The sequence below is a fragment of the Sceloporus occidentalis genome, unplaced genomic scaffold, assembly GCF_023333645.1.
Source record: "Sceloporus occidentalis isolate IW3139 unplaced genomic scaffold, rSceOcc1.0.p SCAF_1, whole genome shotgun sequence".
Classification (NCBI taxonomy): Eukaryota; Metazoa; Chordata; class Lepidosauria; order Squamata; family Phrynosomatidae; genus Sceloporus; species Sceloporus occidentalis.
In genome coordinates, this window is record NW_028316981.1 from 101,122,994 (window position 1) to 101,150,727 (window position 27,734).

Genomic DNA, 27,734 nt, shown 5'->3' on the forward strand with positions numbered 1-27,734 from the left:
ATCTCGTGAAAATCGCACAATTATTATTAAATCACAAGATTTTTAGACACAGTGTGATAAAAGATCCATTATCCTGGGAATAACCAGGCAATAAACAGCAATAAAGCATTTTTGGGATTTCCCCATAAATTATTTGTTGCTGTTTATTGCCTGGTTATTCACAGGTTAATTCCACTTTAATCGCTTTTCAACGCAATGTCGTGTGAAAAGCTTTATCACAATTGTGTGATACTCCAGGGATATTCCTGGGATAATGGCCATTTAATCACAACGTCGTGTGAAAATGTTAATTGCGGATGTGTGATTTTCATGGGATAATCCCCGTTTATACTTCCAATTGTCCCCGTATGATGAAGTCCATAGAGTTGGAAGAGACCACCAGGGCTATGCAGTCCAACTCCCTTCCATTGAGGAATACACACTCTCTTCCTTTATAATTTATAAATATATTTTAATTTCTTTATATTATATTAATATATAACGTAATAATTATACAATATAAATTATATATACAGTGGGCTCTTGTTATCCACTGGGGTTTGGTTACAGGATCCCCTGTGAATAACAAAATCCGTGGATGCTCAAGCCCCATTAAATACAATCGCAGAGCAAACTGGTGCCCCTTATATAAAATGGTAAAATCAAGGTTTGATACTTAGAATTTATACTTTTTTTGAATATTTTAAAGCCGTGGATGCTTGAATCCGTGGAGACAAAATCAGTGGATAAGGAGGGCCGACTGTATATGTATATATATGAGCCAATGTGGTGTGATGGTTTGAGTGTTGGACTCTGGAGACCAGGGTTCAAATCCCAGCTCAGCCGTGAAACCCACTGCGTCACCTGGGGCAAGTCACACTCTCTCAGCCTCAGAGGATGGAAATGGCAAATGCCAAGAAAAACAAACAAACAAACCAGGATAGGTTCTCCTTAGGATTGCTATAAGTCAGAAATGACTTGGAAGGCACACACAGCAACAAACAATATACAGAGTGTGTATATAATATAATATTAATATAGCTACTATATATATATATATATATTATTAACCTTTATTTATAAAGCGCTGTAAATTTACACAGTGCTGTACATACAATCTATATATACATGCTATATTTATATTTATAATAATATATATTTTTAATGTTATTACATTAACTATATGTCAATTGTGTTATAAATAAATCTTATAAATATTATATATTAATGATATTAATAAAATCGTTTATATACACACAGTGTGTATACACACACAGACATAATATGTGTGATATATATATATATATATATATATATGGGGACGTTAAACATGTGATTATGTATGTACTGTATGTGTAAGCCGCCTTGGATCCCATAAGTGAGAGAAGGGTGGGATGTAAACCCTTGAAATCAAAATAAAATATATATATATATATATATATATATATATATATATATAATTTTTATATATATCATTTCTCTTTCAAGGGCTACATCCCCCCTGTCTCTCACTGTGGGGTTCAAACAAATGTTATAGATATAGGTAGGGAGAGAGTTATTATTCGTGTGCTTTGTCTGTGAGGGGACAACTCTGGCTGAATCCTTTCTTTGTTTTTCCTATCTCTATATAATGGCGGGAGGGGGCGGGGCGACGGCGAGCGGTGATGACGTCGACGACGTGGCGCGGCGTCTGCTCCTCCGGGCGCCAAAATCCCTCGGAGTCGGAGACGAGAGGAGGCTCTGCTGAGTCTGAGGCCCGAAAGAGCGGCTGCAGGGTGATCGCGCGCACCGGCGCTGGCGCAGAGGAAGAGGGGGGGGGGGGGGAAGGGAGGGAAGGGTGCTTGTGCGCGTGCGCGCTCTGGGCTCTTGAAAAACCCTTGCTCGCATCGCTCTGGTTGCATCCACACTGGAGAGATAACCCTGTTTGTCCCCGTTTTAACTCTTTTGTGTCTGAAGGCTATGGAATTCTGGGAGTTGGAGTTTGTTGCGGGGTCCAGAGCGGAGCTCTGCTCCGCTCTGGACCCCGCAACAAACTCCAACTCCCAGAATTCCATAGCAAAGAGTCAGACAAAGACTTAAAGCGCTGCCAAACCAGGTTATCTCTCCATTGTGGATGCAGCCTCTCCTGGCCCTTTAGTAAATGGCTTCCCTCCAGCATGACTGGACACCTCCTCCTTTTCAGCCTTCTCCTCTCCAAACTATCCTCCATTTTGAGCAGGACTAAGAAGCACGGGTCAGCTCAGGCCCTCCATTTCCCTTGCATGCCCTACATTTCAGGGTGCCTGGTCCTCCATTGCGGTGGGGAGGACACCTTCCCACCCTGCTCCTGCCTCCACATCCCCCGCCTCAATGTTTCCTCGTGTCCAGAGTGACCACATTGGCCTCCCTTTCCCAGACGTGCCCCCCTTCCCCAAGAGGGATCCCAAAAGGCCCTCCATTTTGACCATGGCTAAGAAGCATGGACGTACATTCCTTTAAGCATTTTTTAAAATTGAATTATTTTTTTATTTTATTCCTTCAAGCGTTTTTATATTTATCTTTTATTTGGTCAGGTCCTCCATTTTGTTTTGAGTGCCCTACGTTTTGAGATCCTCCGGTAGACCAGCATCCTTGCCACAGGCATCTCAAAACATAAACAGTAAATAATGAATAAAAGTTTTATTTATATACCGCCTTTCCTCTAGATCAAAGTGGTTTACAATTAGATAAAATTATGTGACACATGTCACAGTACAGACCAATAAAATAATGCAATCACAATTACATTCATCCAATACATCGCATAAAAACCCAGGGCAAGTACATATAGCTAAAAACAACAGATTATGGGTAGGAGGGTTCATTATCTAAACTAAATCAGAGGGGAAAGCTACTTGAAAGAGGTGAGTCTTTAATGCCCTCTTAAAGGTTTCCATTGTGGGGCAAAGTCGGATCTTCTCTGGAAGTGCATTCCAGAGAGTAGGGGCTATCGAAGAGTAAGCCCTCCGTTGAGTTGCTGCCAGTTTTACCCTGGGGCAATCAAGCAGAAGTTTCTCCGTTGTTCTGAGGGTGCGGGGCGGATTGTGTAGGGAGAGGCGCTCCCTTAAGTAACTCGGGCCCAAGCCATATAGGGCTTTATAGGTAACGACCAACACTTTGTATTGCACCCGGAAGCTAATAGGTAGCCAGTGAAGAGATTTTGAAATAGGTGTTATATGGTCCCATCTGGGGGTACCTGTGATCAATCTGGCTGCAGCATTCTGCACTAGTTGCAGCTTCTGAACCTGGTACAAAGGTAGCCCCATGTAGAGCGCGTTGCAGAAATCCAAGCGAGAAGTTACCAGTGCATGTAGTATAGTTTCAAGGTCCTTTCTGTCCAGACAGGGGCGCAGTTGGCGTATCAGCCGACGCTGGTACCAGGCACTCCTGGCCATCGCATCTACTTGAGATGATAATTGTAGTGATGAGTCCAGGAGTACCCCCCAAACTGCGAACTTTATCCTTTAGGGGAAGAGTAACACCGTCCAGGATAGGGTGACAAACTTCCCTGTCTGGGCATGGGTTGCCTATCACAAGTACCTCTGTCTTCTCTGGATTCAGCTTGAGTTTGTTTTCCCTCATCCAGCCCATTACTGACCCCAGGCAGGCATCCAGAGGGGAGGTGCCATCCTTAGTCACTACATCAGTCGGAGACATGGAGAGATAGATCTGGGTGTCATCAGTGTACTGATAACACCGTGCTCCATGCTTCCAGATGATCTCTCCCAGCGGCTTCATGTCAATGTTAAATAGCATGGGGGATAGAATGGCGCCTTGGGGGATGCCAGATGTCAGCTCCCTTTTACGGGAGCAACATAGGGCTGTCAAGACCAAATAAAAGCTAAAAACAATCCTATGGGCTTGAACAGACAGGCCAAAATAAAGCTGCTTCAGGTCACTTTGGAGGCATGGTGTTTAAATGACACACACATCTTAAGAGGCCAGAGGCTGCACCAAAGCTGCACATCTTCAGGGTTGGAATGTGGCTTTGGTGCGGCTTCCGGCCTCTTAGGGCACATGCAACATCTAAACAGCATACCTCCAAAGTGACCTGAAGCAGCTTTCTTTTGGCCTGTCTGTCCAGGCCCATATAAATCTGTGCTTCTTAGTCCAGCCCAAAATGGAGAGCATTTTGGAATTCCTCCTGGACAGGAGGCTGAAATGGAGGAAACGTCCTGGAAAGGGAGGGTGCCTGGTCACCCTGGAGAAACTATATACTAAAGGGCCAGGAGCCCCCTCGTCACGTTGCTTGTCCTCCTTTGCATTTAGGACATCTGGTCATCCCCAGTTTGTGGAAAAGAGGGAGTTTCAGCAGGAGTGGCTGGCAACCCTGAACCCCAAGAAATGCACCCCACTTCCTCCTCCTCCTCCAGCCCCATAGCCTGAGATATTGGTTGGGCTGAGCACTGTTGGAAGAAAAAGGAGGGAGAAGCAACCTCTCCTTTCCTCTCGGGCATTACTGGGGTTGGTATCACCAAGTGTGGTAACCTTTAAAGACCAGTGCCAGCCTGGGGGTGGAGTCAGGGCGTTGCGTCCAGATGATGTACACCCTTGACGATGCCACCAGAGCGCCATGACAAGGTGTGCCGCTCCAGATGGCGCATGGCATCATGACGCCCCTCTGGTGCTGCATCCAAGTGATGCAGCACTGAAGGGGTGCCATACAGCTGCACCACCACAGCTATGGTGCCCTTTGGAGGGTGCAAAAAGGAGGTGGGTTTTGCGGCTCCTTTTTGCGCCCTCCAGAGGCTGGACTGGGGCTGCGGCACGAGGTTGCTGCAGCCCCGATGCGACTGAAGAAGGGGCATGCCGCCCCTTAGGGGCTGTTAGTACATCCCCTCAATGTGGTGTCACTCCCCCTATATAGCCTCCACCCCATACCATGCCACACTGTACAGAATCCTTAGTCATCTTTATTGCACTAATGTTACTCATAAGTTACAATTCCCATATACAGTGCGCCCGTGTTATACGCGGGCGCGTTTTATGCAGATTCCAGCATATGCTAGAAGACGCAACGGAAGTGAGGAAGGCACACGCCAGAAGGAAACAACGGTACGCGCTCCCACGGCGTGCGCCCCGTGCGCCTCCACCACACCTCCGTGGGCACGAACCCCATTTATTTGCATGGGGCTTGAGCATCCGTATTTTTCCTTTACACGGGGTGATCCGGAACGGTTCCCCCGCGTAAGAGAAGGGCAGACTGTCTCACTGAATGCAGTGGCAATAGTCATGACATAAACAACTAGCAAAATTAAAATTATACCCTTTAAATCACAGTATAATACATAACGTCTGTAAATGTATTTACATGTACAGTGGGCCCTTTGTAATCACTATGGTTTAGTTCCAGGACCTCTCATGGTTACCAAAATCCATGGATATTCAAGTCCCGTTTAATACAGTGGCACAGTAAAATGGTGTCCTTTATATAAAATGGCAAAATCAAGCTTTGCTTTTTCGAACTTAAATATTTTAAAAATAGTTTCAAGCCGTGATTGCTTGAATCCGTGGATAAAAACAAAACAAAATGTGGATATGGAGGGCCAGCTGTATATTGCTTTATGTGGCTAAAGTGAAAAGTTGGTGAGATGTGATGTTTTTAAAGAAAATTTGGAAAGAATGTCATTTTTAATTTTTTTATCAAATTTTCAAATCTATTTTTTTTTTAAAATGGGGGACTCTCCTTTCCCTGAGCCTTGCCCCACTCACACCAGTGTTTTAAAAGTGAACACCACAACCTGTTTCTGCCAAAAGGCAGATGTTTGGGGAGCAGTGGTGTCACACACACACCCTTAGTGTGTCAACTGGTACAGCTTGTACCTTCCACACAGCCCCAGTGATGCCCCTGCCTCCACCTTCCTTTCTTCCTTCCTCCCCCTCACAGTATGGTCCTGCTCATTTCAGATTAACTGTAAGATGTGACGGAGGCCAAGCTTTCCTTGAAGTCAAGAACTCCACTGGCAGCCCTTCTTCAGCCTCTTTACAGGGCTCCTCAGCTGAGCTGTGGTTACTGAAATCACTTGGTGGTAGGTGGGTAGGACAGCTTATCATTTCCAGTGGGGACAATCAGGAATGATTAATGTGCTGTAAATGCACGGTTATCATATTTTACATCCAGCTTTAGCCTCCCTACTCACACAGTCATAATGGGAGCGACTGCTATTTACTTTATGTCTGTCCAAATGTTGGGCTGCTTCTCCTGATTTTCTTTAGCTATATTGGTTAAGAGAAGTTGAGATTTAATAACATCTGGAAGCCCACCAGTGATGCAGCGCCTGAATATTTGTTGTTGTTTTTAGCTGCCTTCGGTTAACTTCTACTCATGGTTATCGTGTGGATGAGATATTGCCAAGATTTCCTGTCCTCAACTGCTCATGTTATGCAGGCCCAGGCCCATGACCTCTCTGTTCGAGTCTTAACCATCTGGCTGAATTCCTCCCCTGGTTCCACTGCCCTTTACCTTTCCCCGCATCATTGTCTTTTCTAATGATTCATGCTTTCTCATAACATGGCCAAAGTACAACAGTCTCAATTTAGTCATCCTGGTTTCCAGGTTGAGTTCAGATTTAATCTGTTCTAGGACCTATTTATTTGTCTTCTTGGCCATCCGCGGTATCTTCAGCACTCTTGTCCAGTACCACATCTGAACATTTACATATACCAATATCCTTTTCATCAGAACTTGTAACTTCAATTATCATTCATAGAGCGACTATGGGTTGGATCTAGCATAAGTTTCCCTTGAAAGACATCTCACTCAAAAAGATATTTTGTTTGCAGAATGGAGGAAGAGAATCATAGAAGAGACTACAAGGACCATCCAGTCCAAACCCCTGCCATGCAGGATTACCTACCTAAACTGTCCCTTGAAACTTTTATTACCATCCCACCCCATTGCTCTGGAGGGCTGGGGATCTGCTAGTGGGATTGTTTGAAGTGAAACCGTTAACAGGCTGCTCCTGGAAGCTTGAAGCACTTGGAATGAAACAACTATTTTGGCTTCTTACTAATCACTGATACATAGCAGTGCTTAGACTAACACAATCAGAAAAATAAGTATTTTCTGAAGGAATGTATAATATAATGGGCATTGAAAGAATTGGTATAGTGTAGTGGTTTGAGTGTTCGACTACAACTCTGGAGATCAGGGTTTGATCCCCCACTCAAGCATAAAATCCCACTCAGTGACCTTGGGTAAGTCACATTTTCTCAGCCTCAGAGGATGGCAACAGCAACCTTCCTCTGAAGAAACTTGCCAAGAAAACCCTGACAGGTTCTCTTTGTTGTTGCTGTATGCCTTGAAGTCATTTCCAACTTATGGTAAACCTTAAGTGAACCTATTACGGGGTTTTCTTGGCAAGATTTGTGCCATTGCCTTCCTCTGAGGCTGAGAGTATGTGACTTGTTCAGGGTCACCCAGTGGGTTTCATGGCTGAGCAGAGATTTGAACCCTGATCTCCAGAGTCATGGTCCAACACTCAAACCACTACACCACGCTGGTCCTCCAGGTTCTCTTTAGGGTCGCTATAAGTCAAAAAATGACTTAGGGCACACAACAACAAGAGACAGTGAATGTGGTGGGATAAAATAAGCAATAATAACAATAATAATCAGCAGGAGAGGGCAAGTGTAAAAATGAATAAATGTAAATGCCAGAAATAACGGTAAATGCCATTACATATACTTTATTTTCTCTACTGTTGGAGATGTGAACTGGGTACCAAGGAAATGCTTAACAGAAAATGTAGAATTAACAGGCTGAGAGATGATAACTGTGTTCAGTGATAATGAGCACCCTAGAAGAATGAGCTGAATGCTCTTTCATATGGCTCAGTAAGTATCCTGGGCAGATAATGATAGAGCTAGAAGTGAAGAGAGAAAGATATCAAATGAGAATATGTCAAGAAATATAGTCAGCACTCTGTATTCACGTAATCTGCATCCACAGATTCAACCATCCATGGCTTCCAAATATATATATTGAGTGTTGAGTGTGTGTGTATCCAAAAATCAAGCCTTGATTTTGCCATTTTATATAGGGGACAACATTTTACCACACTATTGTATATAATGGGATATGAGTATCCATGAATTTCCCTATCCATGTGTCACTGTACATGTTGTCATGCAAGCAAATTTTGTGAGCATTTAGGCAGCAAACAAACTAACCCCAACCCCTGCAGTTTTGCGTAACAATAGCAATTTTACCTTTTAAAAATAGCAATGTCCCTAATTTAAAAGCACAAGGGTGAGTTTCTACTGCCACACTACTGAATTTGGTGTAGTATATGACCCCCGTGGGTTCAGAGCATACTCTCCAAACTCTGCAAGTTGTCCACCTATGTTCTCATGCTGGGCATAAAATGGCCACTGTACCTACAAACAGAAATCAAAACCAGCTGAATAACTGTATGTCTCTGTAATGAAAACATTTGCCATTATGTTGAGAATCTATTTGACTGGCTAGTGATTTGATATGATTTTCAACAAGTTACAGATTCATTTATTTTATCGGGAAGGGAAGTAGGGGAAAATGGCATACAGTATTATGTTTTTCTATTAAACTGTTGTTTTGCAGGATATTTAAAATACAAACCAGTGCCTCCTGGAAGAAGGATTTTCTTCAGAAATGTCTCGAATAGATAAAATGAGCATCCTTGGGGTGAGAAGCTTTGGTGTTGAGGACAAGGACAAGCAAGTGATCACTTTCTTTAATCCTTTAACTATCTTGGTGGGGCCTAATGGTGCTGGAAAAACGGTGAGACACAATTGTGTTTAATTTTGTTTTAGTTAAATATGTCTTCATACATTGGATTGCATGGGCATGTGATTAATAACAAATTTTAGTTTTCAAAATGTGACCTGCTGGGCATAAAAATTCAGTTTTCAAACTGGATCCCAGGGCTTTTTTACCCAAGGTGGGGAACACTGAACTCATCCCAAAGCCAGTGCTGGCCATCTTCAGAACATACAGCTACTTGCAGCAAGATACCACAGTTTCTGGCCCTTAAACTGATTTTGCTTCAAACTAAATCCTGTGTTTTCCAAAAATCTCAGAGTGACTTTCAGTTCTTTTGATAAGTGAACAGCTGGATTGGGTCCCAATCCATTGTTGATAAACCAAGAGCTCTTGACTGGCCCTGGATTAAGCAACCAGTGTAGATGCACCCTTGGTGGGGATACAGTTCTGTTAAGAGAACACAGATTAATTTGTCTCATGCTCAACAGAACTGGTTCTCTTTTGCAGCCAGCCCAAGTAAACTACTGGATTATAATGGCTCTTGGATTGGATGAGTCTTGTGTATCTGCATATGCATCAGCTACAAAATGTTTAAAATTATAAAAGTTGAGAAATTTCTTCCTAGAAATGTGTGTGAATCTCTTCAAAAGACAAAATCCATACATTGCTTTATTTGTCTGCCTTGAATGATTAACAGCTCTCATGTGTAGTTAGCTTATGTCAAAAGCATAATACCTGGAGGAAAGAACTTGCAGAACTGACAAGATTGGCTGGGGGTTTGGTGTGCTTTGAAATCCAGCTAGTGGAGACTGATCTGCAAAGTTCAATGAAGCTTCCTTCTTTGACATTAACTTTGTTCATATGAATAAACCATGTGATTATGCTGTTAAACAAGCAAGAGATCTTGAGAAAGTGTGAGCTGGGTCTATATTATAGTGGTTGTTGTTTTAATCTCGTTATCTGGAAACAATAGAGCGCCAGCTGTTTGTGTTTTATTACTGACACTTGTTTCCATTTCCATTAGACAATCATAGAATGTCTCAAGTATATTTGCACTGGGGACTTCCCCCCTGGCACTAAAGGAAACTCATTTGTCCATGATCCAAAAGTAAGTATTGAGAATATTGATCTTGCTAGTTTGAGAACTGCTAGTAATTACCAACAAATGGAATAACATGATAGTGACTTTTCTGTCACTATAACAAATGTTGTAGGTAGTAATAAATGAATTTGTATTTTCCTATTTGAAGGAAAATGACAAGTGGCATACCTTACATATACCCTGATGGTTATGGATTCTGTCCACAATAGGAGAGTGTATTAAAATACCACATCATTCGATTATAAACAGCAGAAACGCAGTATACAAATGAAATTACTAAATAAAATAAGTAGAATAAATTATAAACAGCCTTTTGAGAATGTGTTTGTTTGCAAGAGTAATCATTGCTCTGATATATCTTAATATTAATGTATGGTTTTGTTTTGTAATATTGTTTTGCAGTAAAAATATTGCAGTAAGTTATACAAAATAATGTTCTTATTAATGTGTTCAATACAGTCAGCCCTCCAGGTCCATGGGTTATTTAGTCATGGATTCAACCATCCATGACTTGAAAATATTAAAAAATACATAAATTCTAAAAAGCAAATCTTGATTTTGCTATTTTGTTTAAGGGACACCATTTTACTATTCAATGGGACTTGAACATCCATGGAGTTTGGTATCCATGGTGGGGTCCTGGAACCAAACCGCAGTGCATACCAAGGGCCCACTATATATTCAAGTATATTTCACTGAGATAGTCCCATTACAACTGACTTTTCAGTACTATGTGAAAGAAGAACTTTTAAAAATTTGTTTAGTTTGGGAGATAGGTTGTTGGATTATGATTCTGGGGAACCAAATCCCTGCTCAGCCATAGAAACCCACTTGATGACATTGAGCAAGACACACACACTCAGAAGAAGGCAGTGGCAAACCCCCGCTGCATAAATCTTGCCAAGGAAACATTTTGGTAGGGTTGGCATAAGTCAGAGTCAAATTGAAGACATCTGAAAAAAAAATTAACACCAAGGTTGTGAGATACTGGTGTGTTAGAGACCGCCGCTTTGCGGCAGTCTGCCGGCACTGCTGTTTGCTCCGCAAGGGAGCCGCAGCAGCCAAACCGCGCGACTCTCTCGTGGAGCAAAAAAGAAGCTCCAAAATGGAGCTTCTTCCTGTGGCGCCGTTATGACGCCGCGAGGCGCCAATGGCACACTTGCGACATCATAAGCGCTGCGCGACGTGCGGAACGGCCACCACCATTTTGTACGTATTCACTACGTACTAGGGTTAGGGGCTGCGGAAGCACCGCCCCTTCCTAACCCTAATATGTAGTGAATACGTACAAAATGGCGGTTTGCAACCCGCCACTGTTTCATGTCAACATCTTACTGGCTCTTGTTGAATGTGGTTTTAACATCTCCTTCTCTTGTTAGTTTTCTTCTCTTTTAATGATGCCTGCATTTGGTTATTTTGGATCTTAGCTGCTTTATAAACTCTTCAAGATTGAAGTGAAGAGTAGAAACACATACAAGTAAATGCAGTTATTTTCAGTGCATGTAAGCATCACTGATCTACCTCTGTAAACTCTGGATCTTCAGTTTCGATTATTTCTACCTCTCTGAATAAGGCAGATTTTTGCTTATACATTCATTTCCTTGTGTATCAGATCTTTTTTGTATATCTCTCTCTTGCTCTTCCCTCCCTCCTCTTTTTATAGTGGGAGAGAAATACTTGAAAATATGTGTGTGTCTAAATAGTGCACAGTACTTACAAAAACCGGGGGGGGGGGGGGGGGGGAGGGTATTAGAAGACTTTTGTACTCTCCCTCCCTGTAGTCTTCAATCCATGCCTCCAGACCCTTTCCTATGTGCCTTTTGTTTAATCTGTTAAAAAAAAATGACACCTCCCCTCCCATATATACTGGATTTCATGATTGCTTGCCAAGTTGTTTATGCTGATTGATGTATGTGGTTCTTCTAAAGAGGCTGTAGCAGAGACATCCCTAAAGAAGGTATTTGAATATAAGAAATTGTTAATCACTTTCAAATATACAATTCTTGGTAGAGGTCATAGAGTAGATCAGTATAGGCCAACTCTAGTATTTTGCACGAGGTCCCCTCTACCCACAATCCATTTTGTTGTATCTGTGTGGTTTCATGAAGGAAATGTCTTTGATCATGATAAACTGATAGATGGAGGCAAGATCCCTCTTGATTCTTTTGAAACTGTGTGTGTCTTTTACTGCATCAGCTAACAATCTTTTGACTCTGGCAGGGCTCAGTTTGATTAGTTCCTTATACTTTTTAAATATTAACATGGAAGCACAGAGAGATGTTTTCAAGGATAACAGTATGGTACGTAATTCACAAAATTAGTTCAGCATTTGTCTGGAATCAATAATTGGCCTGGTGAGGATCATTAATTGGAACCTACTCCAGGTAAGAGACTAAGCATAAGTGGCAGCCTAAAATGAGACATCGTTGAATGGCTTCCCCTCACCACCCCAAATGAGCAGATCTTTACCTTATGCATACTTCTGGCCCTCATTCTGTTGCTGGAATGTTATATGGTGACTGTGGCCAGAACTGCTTCCGGTCCCCTGTGCTTTGTCTAATATCACATCCCTTTCATTATCAAAATCTTGCATCCATAACCCGTGCCTTTTCTAAGCTGAATACTGTAATGTGGTTTACATACAGCTGCCTATGAGGAAAGCGGAGAAACTGTCTCAGCTGGTTGAAAAAAGACAAACAATAACTTTAACTTGTATAATAATACTATTCCCCAAAGATCTACATTACTTTCTTCTTTATTTCCAGTTCATAGTGCTAGTTTTGATTTTTGAAGATTTATAAAAGCTTATGTTCTACTATCTGAGGCAAAACGTTCTTCTCACATATTCTTCCCTCTCATTGAGATTATCACAGGAGGCTCACTTGCATGTTTCCCTGCCTTCTGAAGTGAGCTATATATGACTTACCATTCCACCCTTAAAACACCGTATCTCATCTGTTTTTAGAAGCTCAGTAGAGTCAGGCTTGGTTAATCCTTGGATGGAAAATAGCCAAGGAATACTGGGGACCTCTGTATGGGGTGAAGTATGAGTTCTCACCTGAAATCTTGGAGAGCTGCTCCTGGTCAGAGTTGATGGTACTCAGCTAGCTAGACCTGTACTGAGACTCAGTATAAGGACTGTCCTAGGTGCACTGTAACCGTTTTAATACTTGGCTGGAAATGTTTCCTTGCAATATTTCCCTGTTGGGTTTTATGCAGTAACTTAAAATTATTTTTAAAAATTCAGCTAACATTAAACTTAATTATTATTTTATGTGTTAATCCCTGCTTTTGCTTGATTTTTTATATTTAGCATTTTATTACATTTTAAGTAAATTAAGTGTATAGGAGTCTTGTTGAAATCATAACATTAGTGAGGGGTTTTACTAGAGATGCATTAATATGTATCAGTTCTTGCCTATTTACAATGAATGTAAAAAAGAAGCAAAACTATATGCTCATTTCTGTTTCGTTCAGGTCTGTTACCTTCATTGAAGGGAACATTCATTTTGTTTACATCCATTTTTTAGAGAACAAGTGATGATGGTGACTGTACTAGATTGCATGGAGAGTACTTTACAAAACTGATTCTTTTGTTGTTAAAGGTTGCCAATGAAACAGATGTCAGAGCTCAAATTCGTCTTCAGTTTCGTGATGTTAATGGAGAGCTTGTAGCTGTTCAAAGATCCATGGTGTGCACTCAAAAAGGAAAGAAAACAGAGTTTAAAACCCTTGAAGGAGTCATTACCAGAACAAAGTGAGTGTGTGGGTAGACACAAACATTTTCAGTTGCATCTACATATATGAGTTTTCCTGTGCATATTGTCTTGCTTCCTTCTGCTGTTAATCAAGTGTAATTATATCAAAACAAAATTTTTTGTGTTTCAATTGTTTCTATTGTTTCTTAAATGATCATAAATGTGAATATGATTATAATGCTTCTTTCCATTTTACATAGCAATGAAGAAAATATAATCTGGTATTATATTCATATTGAAGATAATTGTAGATACGTGTGTCTCAAGTCTTTTAGATATACATACAGATCAGTGATTTAAAAAAAATGTGTCAGTTATTTAAGACCAGAGTTAAGGCTGTCTCTTTTTCATTCATAGTCTTCAAAGCCAGACTATTGGAAGCTAAGGTTAATATTTTAAAAGACCTGTCTTGTGATCAGAAATGATGTACAATGTGAAAAATGAGTTTGCTCACATTTTATCTTCATTTTTTAAAGGGAAGGATTTAATTGGGGAGGATGCTTTTAACATATTTTTTGTGGGTTTTTTGGGCTATGAGTCCATGTTCTAAAAGAATTTATTCCTGACATTTCGCCAGCAGCTGTGGCTGGCATCTTCAGAGAATGCTGGCATGGAGGAGAGTGGTATATGTATACTATTGGTTGAGAGAAAGCGATTTACATGTTAATCTGTATATTGTTCTGTTGTTGAATGGCAAGGCCTCAGAGTGTCTATTTAAATAATGATTCATTGTCTGATGGGAAACCCCCTGACCCTGGGTGGTTTTCATTTGCATTTGCTGGGTCTTGATTTTGCCAAACTTTTGGGCAGTACACACTGGTGATGAAACACCGCCCCTCTTTGCTGCGCAGCATTGCCGCAGCAACCAAATGGCAAGGCACCACTGCACAGCAAAAATGGAGCCGCCTAGAGTGGCTCCTTTTTTGTAACATCATAAGAGCTGCATCGCAGCCCTTACGATGCCGCTCCCTGGAGTAGACATGTAGGTGCTCAGACATCATCAACATGCCCACCGTGTGGGCAGTGCCACTCATTAGTGGTGCCACCCACATGTAGTAGGTCTCTGGACCATGCTGTTGGTGTGTGGTCCTGAGCCCTACTATTGCCGCCAGGACACTGCTTCCTGGCGGTGTGTACGGCGTTTTTCTTTACTTTAAGAGTTTATTCTTTCCTGTTGAAGTTGTCCAGGTGTTCGTGGATTTCAGTGGCTCCCTCTGTATTCTGATCTGATTATTGTTGGCATGGTTCAGTGTTTTCAAACAGCATTTTATTCCCAGGATGGTTTATGACAGTGGCTCTCAACGTTCTTAATGCTGCAGCCTTTTAATACAGTTCCTCATGTTGTGGTGACCCCCAACCATAAAATTATTTTCATTGCTACTTCATAACTGTAATTTTGCTACTGTTTTCTGATGGTCTTAGGCGACCCCAAAGGGGTTGCAACTCACAGGTTGAGAACCGCTGGTTTATGACGTGTTCTGCTACTGCTGATTTTTCTGGCTGACCAAGTCTACAGTGTCTCTTGGGTTCCTTGAATCGTGTTTGAACACTGCATTTGGTGGTCCCTATGTAGATTTGTCTGCAGCTGCACAGTATGTGGTAAATTTCTGTGGCTGTGAGAGGGTTTCTCCTGTACTTCGCTGAATACTTCCCAAGATCCACAGAGATTCCATTCCACCCCCACCCATAGTGAGCACCATTGGATCCTCCATATATGACTTGGCCAAGTTTCTGGTCACACAGTTAGAAACCCATATAGGGCAAACCCCACACTACATCAGTCAACAGCCTCAAACTCAAACCCGGAGACATACTAATCACCTTTGATGTGGTCTCCGTGTTTACCAAAGTCCCCATAATGGACATCATGGCATTCAGCCGACAAGTTTTTCCAGAATACACCACAGCCCTGTTCAAACATTGCCTCACCACAAGCTACTTCCAGTGAGATAGTAAATTCTACGAGCAGAGAGATGAGGTAACCATGGGAAGCCCTCTGAATCCAGTGATAGCAAAGTTTTACATGGAACACTTTAAAAAGCAAGCCCTGGAAACAGCACCAAAAAAGCTCACAATATGGTTCTGATATGTACAGTAGATGACACTTCACCATCTGGAGCCATGGAGAAGAAGATCTGACTATGTTTTTGAACCCTCTGAACAACATCCACCCTAACATCCAATTCACAATGGGAAAAGAAAAGGAAAGAACACTGCCATTCATCTGCAAATCAAACCAACGGTTGGGCCACACAGTATACATAAAACCTATACACTTGGAAGATACCTACACAAGAACTCCAACCATCACTCAGAACAAAAAAGAACCACAATAAAACCAATGGTAGACTGGGCAAAAAGAATCTGTGAACCCCACTTCCTAGAAGATGAATTGAAGCACCTAGACTGGGCTCTACAGCTCAGACATCAGAAGGCTGCTAGACTCAGAAAACCTCATAGGAGGGAAGACAAACAACCACCCAAAGGGAAAGTATTTTTATCATACATCAAAGGAGTCACAGACAGAATAGGGAAAGTGGTGAGGAAACACAACCTCCAAATGGTCTACAAACCGACCAAGAAAATCCAGCAAATGCTGCACTCAACGAAGGACAAGAGAGACATTCTCATGGCTGTAGGAGTTTACCACATACCATGCAGCTGCAGACAAGCGTACATTGGGACTACCAAACAGTGTCCAAACATGAATCAAGAAACACGAGAGACACTTCAGACTGGGTCAGAAAGAAAAATCAGCAGTAGCAGAACATGTTATAAACCATCCTGGGCATAAAATGCTGTTTTAAAACACTGAAATTCTGAACCATGCCAACAACTATCAGGTCAGAATGCACAGGGAAGCTATTGAAATCCATAAAAAGGTGGACAACTTCAACAAGAAAAAAGAAACCCTTAGTGTAAACTAGGGGGCTGTATAGAGCAGCCTGAAAGGGATGGTTCTGTGCCGCCCCTGGAAGCGCAGTATTGGGGCCACAGTAACCGCACGCACAGCCCAGTGGCCCCAATCTGGCGTTTTCCACTTCTCTTCGGCCTGGAAAAGGGATTCTCCTGCAGCTTCATGCCCGGCGGCATCCTGACCCTAAAGAGGAGAAAGGGGCGAGCCCTTTCTCCTCTGCATCATTGGTGCGGCCGTGTGGTTGCTGCGCCAACGATGCACACACCAAAAAGGAGCTCCAAAATGGAACTCCTTCCCACGACGCTGCCAAGGCACCGTAAGCACCCTGGGGTGTTGCGGTTATGTCATGCATTCACCACGCTGTTTGTACATGGCATGCATGTAATATCAATATCATGTGGGCGGCGCTGCGTCAAGATGGCGCCGTCTATACAAACTAGGGCTCAGGAGCGTGTGGTTGCTGCACGATCCCAAGCGCTAGTTTTGGCCCAAGGACGGTGCTTCCTGCCCATCTGTCCTGGGCCTAAGTTTGGCTACCAGTTCTGAAAAACACCAAAATCGAGGCCCAGCAAATGCAAATGAAAACCACCCAGGGTGAGGGGGTTTCCCATCAGACAACGGATTATTAATTAGACACCCTGGGGCCTTGCCATTCAACAACAGAATAATATGCAGATTAACATGTAAATTGCTTCCTCTCAACCAACAGTACAGTTGTCCCTTCCTTTACACGGAAGATCTGTTCTGGACCCCCCCTCCCCCGTGTAAGGGGAAAATCACATATGCTCGCGCCCCATTGAAAATAATGGGGTGTGTGCATGTGGCGCAGCGTGTACACTATGGGCATGCAACCACTCACTAGATTGTCCCGTGGTTTCAGCATATGCCAAAAGCTGCGGAAGTGAAGCCCACTCATGGTGCGGGCTCACTGTTTATATGCCCCACTCTGTTCCATGCCAGCATTCTCTGAAGATGCCAGCCACAGCTGCTGCCGAAACATCAGGAATAAACTCTTCTAGAACATGCCCTCATAGCCCCTCAAACCTACAAAAAACTATGGATGCTGGCCATGAAAGCCTTCGACATCACATGCTTTTAACAATTTTCAATTCCGTGCTTTGTCAACATGACCCAACATGAGTCTTAATTCTAGTCTTAAAACTGGCAGGTTTCTCTCACTGAATTTGCTTGGTTCTTGAAAAGGAAATTCATCATTCCATTGTTGGCAGTCCCACAGTGTTTGTTATGTATTTGAGTCTGCTTTATTGCATGATATGTATAATACATACAGTTAGAGTTACCGTTATAATGCATACTTAATGTTTTATTATTTAGGTGTATATCGAAAGAATCAATAAATACAGCTAACCATGTTTGCTAATTAAACATATAAAAGCATAATAGGAGGGTAATAATTTATTATGAAAAACCATAAATGACATTCTCTTGAGCTGTGTTGAGATATCCAGAGAGCTTTCTTTATTTATCTAATAAAAAAGCAGTATGCAAAGAGATGCTGCCTTTCTCCCAGAAGGGATCCAAGGTGGCTCCCAGATAGAAAACATATTTAAATGTAATATGAAAAAGAGAAGGTCTGTAGTTCTTTGTTGGAATCACCCTCCTTCAGCTTATAATGAAAACTGAATTTCAAATAGGATCTATAATCCTATTCTGGTTTACTAAGGAGTAGTTTGCCAAATATTTGCAACCTTAAATTGGAGTAAATAGTGTGGGGAGAATTACGTCCTCTAACAAATGTTATTTTTGTTCAGATTGGAAGGCTCCCTGTTCACAGAAGCCACTACACCTATTATCTTGAATTTGGGTCACCTTTGTGTTGTATGGTATTTTCATAACAATTTTGTACCGAGATAGATGGGAAATAGGAGTGCCCTTTTTGATATCAAAACTGTAAAGGCTGCTCTTGCACATACAGTTGGCCCTTCTTATACATGTATTTTTTATACACGGACGCAAGCATCTACGGTTTGAAAATGTTCCAAAAAAGTATAAATTTCAAATATCAAACCTTGATTATCCATTTTTTATAAGGGACACCATTTTGCTATGTCATTATATTTAATGGGACTTGAGCATCCATGGATTTTGTTATCCACAGGGGATCTTGGAACCAAATCCCAGTGTATAACAAGGCTTCACTGTAATTCTCTGCATCTGAAACATTGGAAACTTAGCACTGAAACAGACTGCCCTAAATGGTGGCATCATGCCGCTTCTTTGAGTGCTGGATCGGGGCCACAGCAATTGCACAGTGTGGCCCCGATCCGGCATTTTTCCAGCTCAAGAAGAGGTGACAAAATGCTGCTTCTTTTTGAGCTGGAAAAAAGCCTCCCTTTTCCACCACAGCAGTGACTTTTCCCCGTTTCTGCAGCGTGGCATGTATAAACGCCATGCCACAGAAATGCCATGCCACTGCCTGCTGTGTAGTCAGTGGGGTGGCGTGATGCCAGCTTGGGGGCAGCATTGGGGTGTTCGGTGTGCATACGTCATGCCCCCACGCCACCCTGCAGCCGGCTCTTTATGCCGATCTGCCTTGCCAGTTAGTTCCCTTGGAATGGGCAACTATCTGTGTAAATTGCATCCAAGTCTTCCAAGAAATTTTAAAAATCAACTTTCAGATACTTACCTGCACCTATCTGAAACTCAGAGACTCAGTTCTCTTGAAATGGTCAACTCCATGCAAATAATATCCAAATCTGCCAATAAATTTAAATTTTCCTGTTCAGACACACACACACACACACACACACACGCTAAAAGTTGTATGGCAAAAAAGTCCCTGAGCACATTTGCCTGCATTATACGGTGTTTATACAAACAAAATTGGTTTGATATTTGGCAAATTTGTAGACCTCTTCAAGTAGATCATGGATTCCACATTTTGGAATCAACTAGGAGGAGGAGGAGGAGGATTTTATTTGTATTTTCCTGCCTCTCCCTGCGGATTGAGGTGGGATTACACATCAGCAGATTAATATAGTACAGATATAAAATACAATCAGTAAAACACTTGACATTATTATTAATTCAATAAAATAGCTAAAACATCTAGAACATCTAAAACACTTAGAAAACATACCATAACCAGAAGTGAAGCATTTTATCTTAAATGAGGTCGGATGGATAAGCCCACCGGAAAAGATCAGTCTTAAGTGCCTTCTTAAAGGCATCTAAGGTGGTGATAAGATGAATCTCTTCTGGTAGGCTGTTCCATTGTTTGGGGGCTGCAGCCGTAAACGATCTATGGGAAGTTGACGTTAACCTGGGCTTATGGTATTCTAATAAATTCTTCCCAGATGTTCTGAGAGTGCAGGGCGGATTGTGTAGGGAGAGGCGTTCCCTCAAGTAACTTGGGCCCAAGCCACAAAGGGCTTTAATGGTAATAACCAACACTTTGTACTGTGCCCGGAAGCTAATCGGCAGCCAGTGAAGAGTTTTTAACACAGGTATTATATGGGCCGACTTAGGTATTCCGGTGACCAATCTGGCTGCCGCATTTTGAACCAGTTGAAGCTTCCGAACTTGGTACTGAGGTAGCCCCATGTAGAGCGCATTACAGAAATCTAGACGAGAGATTACCAATGCAAGTACTACTGCTTCAAGGTCCTTTTGCTCCATGTAGGGACCAAATACGCAATTGGCGTATCAACCGAAGTTGGTACCAAGCACTTCTGGCCATCGAATCTATTTGAGATGACAGCTGTAGAAATGAATCCAGGAGTACTCCCAAACTGCGAACTTCATCCTTTAAGGGAAGTGTGACCCCATCCAGGACTAGTTGACAAAACTCCTTCCCCTGATGTGGGGAACCTATCACAAGTACCTCCGTTTTCTCTGGATTCAGCTTGAGTTTGTTTTCCCTCATTCAGCCCATTACCGACCCAAGGCAGGCAATCAGTTTGAGACTTACAATGATGTGATCTCTTTTTGTGAGGGGAGGCGCTTTCTCTTAACATAATGAGCACTACTATGTCCCTTTCAGATAGAGTTAGATTGGAGAAAGATTAATAAGTAATACATAATGTATTGTCAAAGGAAAGAAAAACATATCAAATGTCACACCCAAAAGCAATTATAAAGTACAGCAGGCCCTTGGTATCCATTTGTTTTTGGTTCCAGGATCCCCTGTGGATACCAAAATCTGTGGCTGTTCAAGTTTCATTATATACAGTTGTGTTCCTTATATAAAATGGCAAAATCAAATTATTCTTTTTGGATTTTTTTAAAATTCAAGCTGGGGATGTTTGAATCTGTGGATATAGAGAGCTAACTGTACATAGAAGGCTTTCCATGTCATTTCCTAATGAATGAAGACTGAGTATGCAAAGCAAAGGAAAACCTGTGGTCTCAATGTTTCTAGTATATTTATTAATATTGAAATTTTACTGGATTGTCAGATGCATATGCTTTTTGTTCTGTGTTCATACAGACATGGGGAAAAAGTCAGTCTGAGCTCCAAATGTGCAGAAATAGACCGAGAGATGATTGGTTCCCTTGGTGTTTCCAAATCTGTGCTTAACAATGTCATTTTTTGCCACCAAGAAGAATCCAACTGGCCTTTAAGTGAAGGAAAGGCTCTGAAACAAAAATTTGATGAGATCTTTTCAGCAACAAGGTTAATTTATATCTATTTTTAAAAATAGATGTAAATGAAATGATTTTATTTTTATTTTTAATCATAAAGTATTAAAATAGCTCATTAAAATAATCATCTATTAAAGCAATTCATGCTATTTATGTTGAAATATAACTTGGCTTAATTCTTAAAAGGTACATTAAGGCTTTGGAAACGCTTCGTCAGGTACGTCTGAAGCAAGGCCAGCGGATTAAAGAGTGCCAGGTGGAGCTGAAGTACTTGAAACAAAATAAAGAAAAGGCACATGAAATTCAGAAGCATCTTACTGATAGAGAAACTCAGTTGGCTGCCTCCAAAGAAAATGTCAGATCTATTGAGCAGCAGCTTGAACCTTTAAAGGTAATTTGTTTTCTGCAGTTGCATAGCTAAGATTTTTCTGTAGGGTATATATTAGAAAATAAATCCTGCATGCACACTGTTTTTATTAGAGCATCTGAAAGAGGTTATTTGTACTATTTTAACACAATTCTAGTTTGAAATATATAGATACTACTGTATTGCCCTATTGTGTGTTTGTAACATGCAATACTGTTTATACTTATAGATGTCTAGAAATTTTAGTCCAAAAATTGACCTCAAAAACCTAGGTCGACTTATCCACGGGTCAGTGTAAATACTATTCTTTAACTCTTATTAAAAAGGGAGCCATCCCCTGATTAAAGGCAAGAGTGCAATCTGTCCTGAAAGCACTAACCTCCCTCTACTCTCTCTTCCATCCAGCCTCTAGTGTGAGCCAAAACAGTTATACCTGCCATAATTTTGTAGGTTCTTTAGCATTGTTTTCCTTTACTTCATCATTTAGGTCCTTTTTTGCATGAACCTAAGTTTTATCATCGACTTATCCATGGGTCATATCAAAATCCCTAATTTTGCCCCCAAAACCTGCCCTCGACTTATACATGAGGTCGACTTATAGTCGAGTATATATGGTAAAATAAAATAAAAATCTTCCTGTACATGTTTGGCAGTTAAGAGTTAGTGCCACTGTTTTTCATGGGCTTTACTAACTGGAAGTCCATTCAGAGAGTCTGATGGATTGTTGTTGTTCTTCTTCTAAAAAGGGCAGCCCTCTTATGTACAAGGGATGGATATTGCATGCCAGCTAGAGGAGAACCAGTTGACTCTGCCCTGATTGCACCCATAGGGCTGAATCCAACTTTAATAATTCTAGTTAGGCTAGATCCTTTGACTCAATGGGATCACCAAAGGTTTTGATTTACTATTCAGCAACTGATTTCAGTAGGTCTGCTGTAGCTGAGATTAGCAATTGGATTTAGCCTGTGGTAGGCCCAATTTTTTTCTGTTTCAAACTAAACACATATAAGAAATTATTAGACTGTTTCTGTGTGCAGAGATTTTAGTACCACCCAGAACCAGTTATCTTAAATACTCTGCCTTAATATAGGTAAAAATAAATATTTTATAACACCTGTATAGGTGAGCATTTGTCCAGTCACTGTAGTTGAAAAGGTACTGCATGATGATAGATACATGTAATTCTGTGCAAGTGAATAAGAGGGTGGGTAGAGGAGGGATAGAGAGCCCTGTCCTTCCTCTGACCCTGCATAGAAACCTAGTGGGCTGCTGACCCTCAGGAGGTTAGTTCAGTGAGTTTACAAAACTGTTGCATAATCTCCATCATTGCTATATGCCTTGCTTATTTTTAGTATTTTTTTCTCTTTCTCAGAATCGGCTGACAGAAATAGAACATAATCTTGTAAAAGTCATGAAACTTGACAATGACATAAAAGCTCTGGAAAGTCGGAAAAAGCAGATGGAAAAAGATAATCAAGATTTGCAACAAAAGATGGAAAAGGTTGGCTTGAAAGTATATTGTTGCTTGCCTTACCTTCTGTGAAGCAGATTATGAATTAATTTGGGGTGGGCAACTGTGGAGGGGAAGTCACAGTTGGAGAACTTGAAAGGGCTGTATTCACTTTCCAAAAAAGGTCACTTTTGCTACCAAATGCCCACCAGAGAAAAAAGGTGGGGGATTCTTTTTTCTTTTTCTTTTCTTTTCTTTCTTTTTCTTTTTTTCTTTTTTTTCTTTTGGCCATACTTCGGACCTTCCTTAGTTGTTTTAGGTCTAGAAGAGGCCTTTTTTTTATAACAGGGAGCAAGCAGAAGTCATTTCCTGTTTCAGAAAAGTCCTCTCTTGGGTCTAAATTGACCCAGGGTAAGTTCAAAATGTGCTGAAAATGCCCTCTCCCTACATTGCCTAGAGGACGTTTGGGCGGGGGGATGTGGACATTTTTGCATTTATCATGTTGGCTTGGGATAACGAGAGTTGTTTTCAGCAGTTCTGAAGTGTGCCCCATTGGAGAAGATAGTTACACTTTGTTATTGTGGATCAAATGAAGTTGAGGAGCTTCCCATTATATGTTTAGGTTTTTTCTTTATAGGAATTGAAGAAAAATAACCACTTGTTAGAAATAGAAGTAACTAGTCAGTTATGACAGAAGATAGATGCCTTTCCTTGTAACAAGGTTGTAGAAATGAGTTGCCACTTTTTAAATGTTACTAACCAAGACACATTCCAGATTTTATATAGGAAAAGTAAAAGACTACACTACAGAAGCCTGACTGTTGATCATTTAAATTATGATTTTGCATGTTTTATCCTTGCAACTACATAGAATAATACATCATAAATCAGAATATTATGGTTACATTGAATTTGGCAGCCATGGATGTAATAATCATTTAACTGATGCATGTTTAACATGTTTATCTTCTGGTTTTGTTGTAATATTTGTCATTTTTAAAAAAATAGTGATGATTTAACAAAATGGCATATACCAAATGAGACTTGATATTTTTACAGCATTGTTAAGATTAAATAGAGGCAATTAAGAGTGAATGCAATTCTTAAACTGCAAAAAAAATTCAGACCCTTTTATAAACGCCCCACCTCCAGAGTGGCCAGAAGCCACCCCTATCTGCCCATCTGTTTTGGGCCAGAGTTTCTTCTCACTGACCTGATAACAGCTTTCCCAGCATAGAGATGTTTAGGTTGAGGAAAGGGTTGAAACTGTCCCAGAGAAACACTACATAAAATCAAAGGAGGTAAAACAAGAGTTAGTAAAAGGGTCTTGGATTTAGGCCTTTTCCTATGTAATGGATTTTGGGGTCATGGCCCCCCTGCAGAATCCTGAATTGCCTCTTCTCCTCTTAGAGATCGTTCCTTTTTTTTCTTTTTCCTTTCCTTTTTCCATTCACTCCAGTGGTGGCACGTGCATGTGTGTGTGGCCATACCTCTGTTAAAACCAATGGAACTTGAGGTCCTGTGGTTTCTTGGTTTATCTGATTTTCTAAGACATTGTGTCCCTTAATATCCCCACTTCTTATTTAATTAATGCAATCTTACTATTGCCCCTCCAGTTGTTAATTATAAGTTCGCTTGCTTTGGATCTTACTAGTAATTTTCAGGATCTCTTTTATTGTAATATGTATTCTTTTCCAGAATTTTTTCACCTGTGGACAGTTCTGCCACATATGATCCTGTTGCCTGTTGTCGTTTCATTTGTTTTGTGCTGTTTTATACATTTTTACAATCTTTTGCAGGGTTAAATACCATTGTTGGAAATTTGCAGTGAAAATACCATTTTCAGATAGTTTTCTTTTAGGTCTTGACATTTTGTAAATTGTTGCATCCTCTACTTTGAATATATCCAACTTTCCAAGTCAATATCATTTCATATATCCATGGCCCTCTTTACCATAGTCACTCTAATTTAGTCTTGTTCTCATTCTCTGGCGATAAGTATATTATAGAATTTTACTGTGTTTTTACCATCTGTGCTACAAAGTATTGTATCTACTGGTAATCCTTTTCCATCTTCTCCAAAGCTTTCCCATTTTAGATCCATTTTGAATCTTTCTTTTAATTGTGTGTGTATAACAGCCAGTGTATTTTGGGATTTAACTTCTCTCATTCTTCCAGTGACTTCATTTTATGTTTGTTTTGTTTGTCCTTTACTGAAATGTCCTCATGTCTGAGCCATGTAGCTAATGATTTCCACCTTCCATAGAATGATTCTTGAAGGGAAATCCATAATGTAATTCTTCTGTAATTTTTTTTCTTTTTGAGTCAGCCAATTTCTAAGCAGGGATTGCCTGATAAATTGGTTATGGAATTCTTAATTTACCTTTGCTTTTCCATATCATATGGATGTTTGCTATCCATATCTGCTGTTGAGGTCTTCAACATTTTGGATTCTTTCACTTTTCAAAGTTAACTGGTTGGTTTCAAAGTTATACAATCCTTTATCCAATTTAATACACAAGCTTGATAATGCAATTTGAAATCTGGTTCTCTGCATTCACCATTTTCTTTTATGTCTTTTAATGATTTCCATTTAATTCTTGGCTTTCTTGTTGCCCAGATAAATCTTTGCCAAATTTGGAATGGTTTTTCATTAATTATTATTAGTAAATTTTGAAAAAGAAAGTTCATTCTTGGGAGTATTGTCATTTTGACTGCTGCCAAAAAAGAGAAAGGTGTAGTTTGGACCATTTATTAATATCTTTCCTTATCTATTCTATGGTCCAAAACACACTACATAAATAGTTCAGTTTGAGACTGGCTTAACTACACTGGCTCAATGTTAGTGAGTCATTCAGTCTTCTCTATCAGAGAACTCTGGTGCCACAATAAACTACAATTCCCAGGATTCCCTAGCACTGAGCCAACCCAGTTAAAGCAGTCTCAAACTGGATTATTTATGCAGTGTGTTTTGGACCCATATTGTTTTATAATTATTATCAGAGATCCACATTTCTTTTCAAAACAACCAGAGGGATAGCAGATTAAGCTGCCCGCCCCCCCCCTTTTTTTTTTTTTTCTTAGTAAAGGAAGATACTAATCACAGATTTCCTGCATCTTTTCCGTTTTTGGCCCTTAGACTCCAACATGATAAATATGATTGTTGATCTTTTTTTCTTTCTGAACTATAACATTAGGTTTTTCAAGGAACTGATGAACAACTTAGAGAAATGTATCAAAACCATCAGAAAACCGTGAGAGAAAAGGAGAGGAGATTAACAGAATGTCAGAGAGAACTGGAGCGAGCAAACAAAGAATACCAAAGATTTAATAGAGAAAAATCAGAATTATTGGTTGAACAAGGTATTGTTTCCTATTTCTTAAATGTTTAACACTTGCAAGAGGTATCTATGACAAGTAGGTATATTTCTCTTTTGTGAGGTAATATCTTAAAATATGTTCCCACACTGATGTTTGTGGGTGATTATTTTGATCCCTCCTGCCAGTTGTATACATTCAGTCAAGAATGTTATCAACCATTAGTCCATGGATTCAGTCTGGCCTGCAACATCATTTCTTCTGGCTTCATTTAATTTTTATCAAGGTTTGGTTAAAAAACTCTTTTTTCACAGTTTTAGGGAAAATGTTTTCAAGCTTTGAAAGCATTCACACGTTTTTTAAATTTCCTGTGTAATATATGTGCAGTGCTTAAATTCAATATTTTTTTGAGAAAAGCTGGTACTTGCAAGTTATTTGCCAGATTCTTCAAAATTCTTAATTCTGAATCTCAAAAAAGGTAGCTCTCAATATTTTCCAGTGGTGTGTAGGCTGGCCAAACCTTTTCCTAAAATAAATGGTAAAGATGACTTAGGAGTAGAACTGAAATTAAACTGTTTCACATCTTCACTTGGTAGCCTTGGAAAATGATTTACAAATAAGTCCATAAAAGTTGCCCTAACACAGAAGAGTTAGCATGATTCTGCACACATAGTAGATTAATTTAAAAAACCCACTATTGTAAACTTGTATCCATTGAACAAAATAACAGTTTTTTTAAAAAGCTATTCTGGAAAACTCTTGGTAGGTGTACTTGGGAGTAAAGTTCGATATATTTGGTCAGACACACAAAGTGATTTGTTCTTTTAAAGAGCCAGGTGTAAGAAAGACTTTGGGGTGAAGTGGCCACTGGTTGCTCCAGCTGCCATTGGACTGGGACTATGGCAACTGCACGGCCTATTCCCAAAGCAGGCCACCACATCCGGTCCCAAGCTGGCGCTGCCAGGAATCAGTTTAAACTGAATTCTTTTTGATCTGGTCCTTTAGACCAGAGCACAGCCTCAGTGTGTCTTCCGGACACTTGTGGTGTGCATAGTCTAAATGGCATGCCCCCAAAGCCAGAAGCCACTTCTTTTGGCACTTTCTTTCAAGATCATTTAAGCCACAGGGAAGAGGGCTTAAGGATTTCTTGTTTTTGGAGATCCATAGGGGTTCAGTAGAGAGGATGATAAAATCATAGAGTTGGAAGAGAACACAAAAGCCATCCAGTCCAACCCTCTGTCATGCAGGAAAGATGTTGGAAACATCTTGGCATGCATAGAGAATCGAGTAATAATTTATTGTTGCGTGCCTTCAAATCTTTTTCTACTTATTTCTGACTTATGGTAACCTTGTCACAGGGTTTTATTAGCAAGTTTCTTCAGAGAGGGTTTGTCATTGCTCTTCTCTGAGGTGGATGACTTGCCCAGAGTCACCCAGTGGGTTTCCATGACCAAGTACGGACTTGAATCCTGGCCTC

General features: G+C 40.6%; 1 protein-coding gene across 4 annotated transcripts in view; it reads left to right on the top strand.

The window, feature by feature from the left end:
- Positions 1-1,630: 1,630 nt before the first annotated feature.
- RAD50 (RAD50 double strand break repair protein) overlaps positions 1,631-27,734 on the top strand; it is a 63,237-nt gene continuing 37,133 nt past the window's right edge. The window contains exons 1-8 of one of the 4 annotated variants that reach the window (XM_089530749.1): positions 1,631-1,754; positions 8,579-8,758; positions 9,765-9,848; positions 13,448-13,599; positions 20,968-21,153; positions 21,309-21,513; positions 22,862-22,990; positions 26,137-26,302. In XM_089530749.1, coding sequence (XP_089386875.1) covers positions 8,630-8,758; positions 9,765-9,848; positions 13,448-13,599; positions 20,968-21,153; positions 21,309-21,513; positions 22,862-22,990; positions 26,137-26,302 — 1,051 coding nt within the window. In that variant the 5' untranslated portion in view covers positions 1,631-1,754; positions 8,579-8,629. Of the gene's footprint in view, positions 1,755-5,916; positions 6,031-8,578; positions 8,759-9,764; positions 9,849-13,447; positions 13,600-20,967; positions 21,154-21,308; positions 21,514-22,861; positions 22,991-26,136; positions 26,303-27,734 lie in introns of those variants that run through there. The other 3 variants (XM_089530759.1, XR_016281772.1, XM_089530769.1) reach the window with 3 other exon arrangements.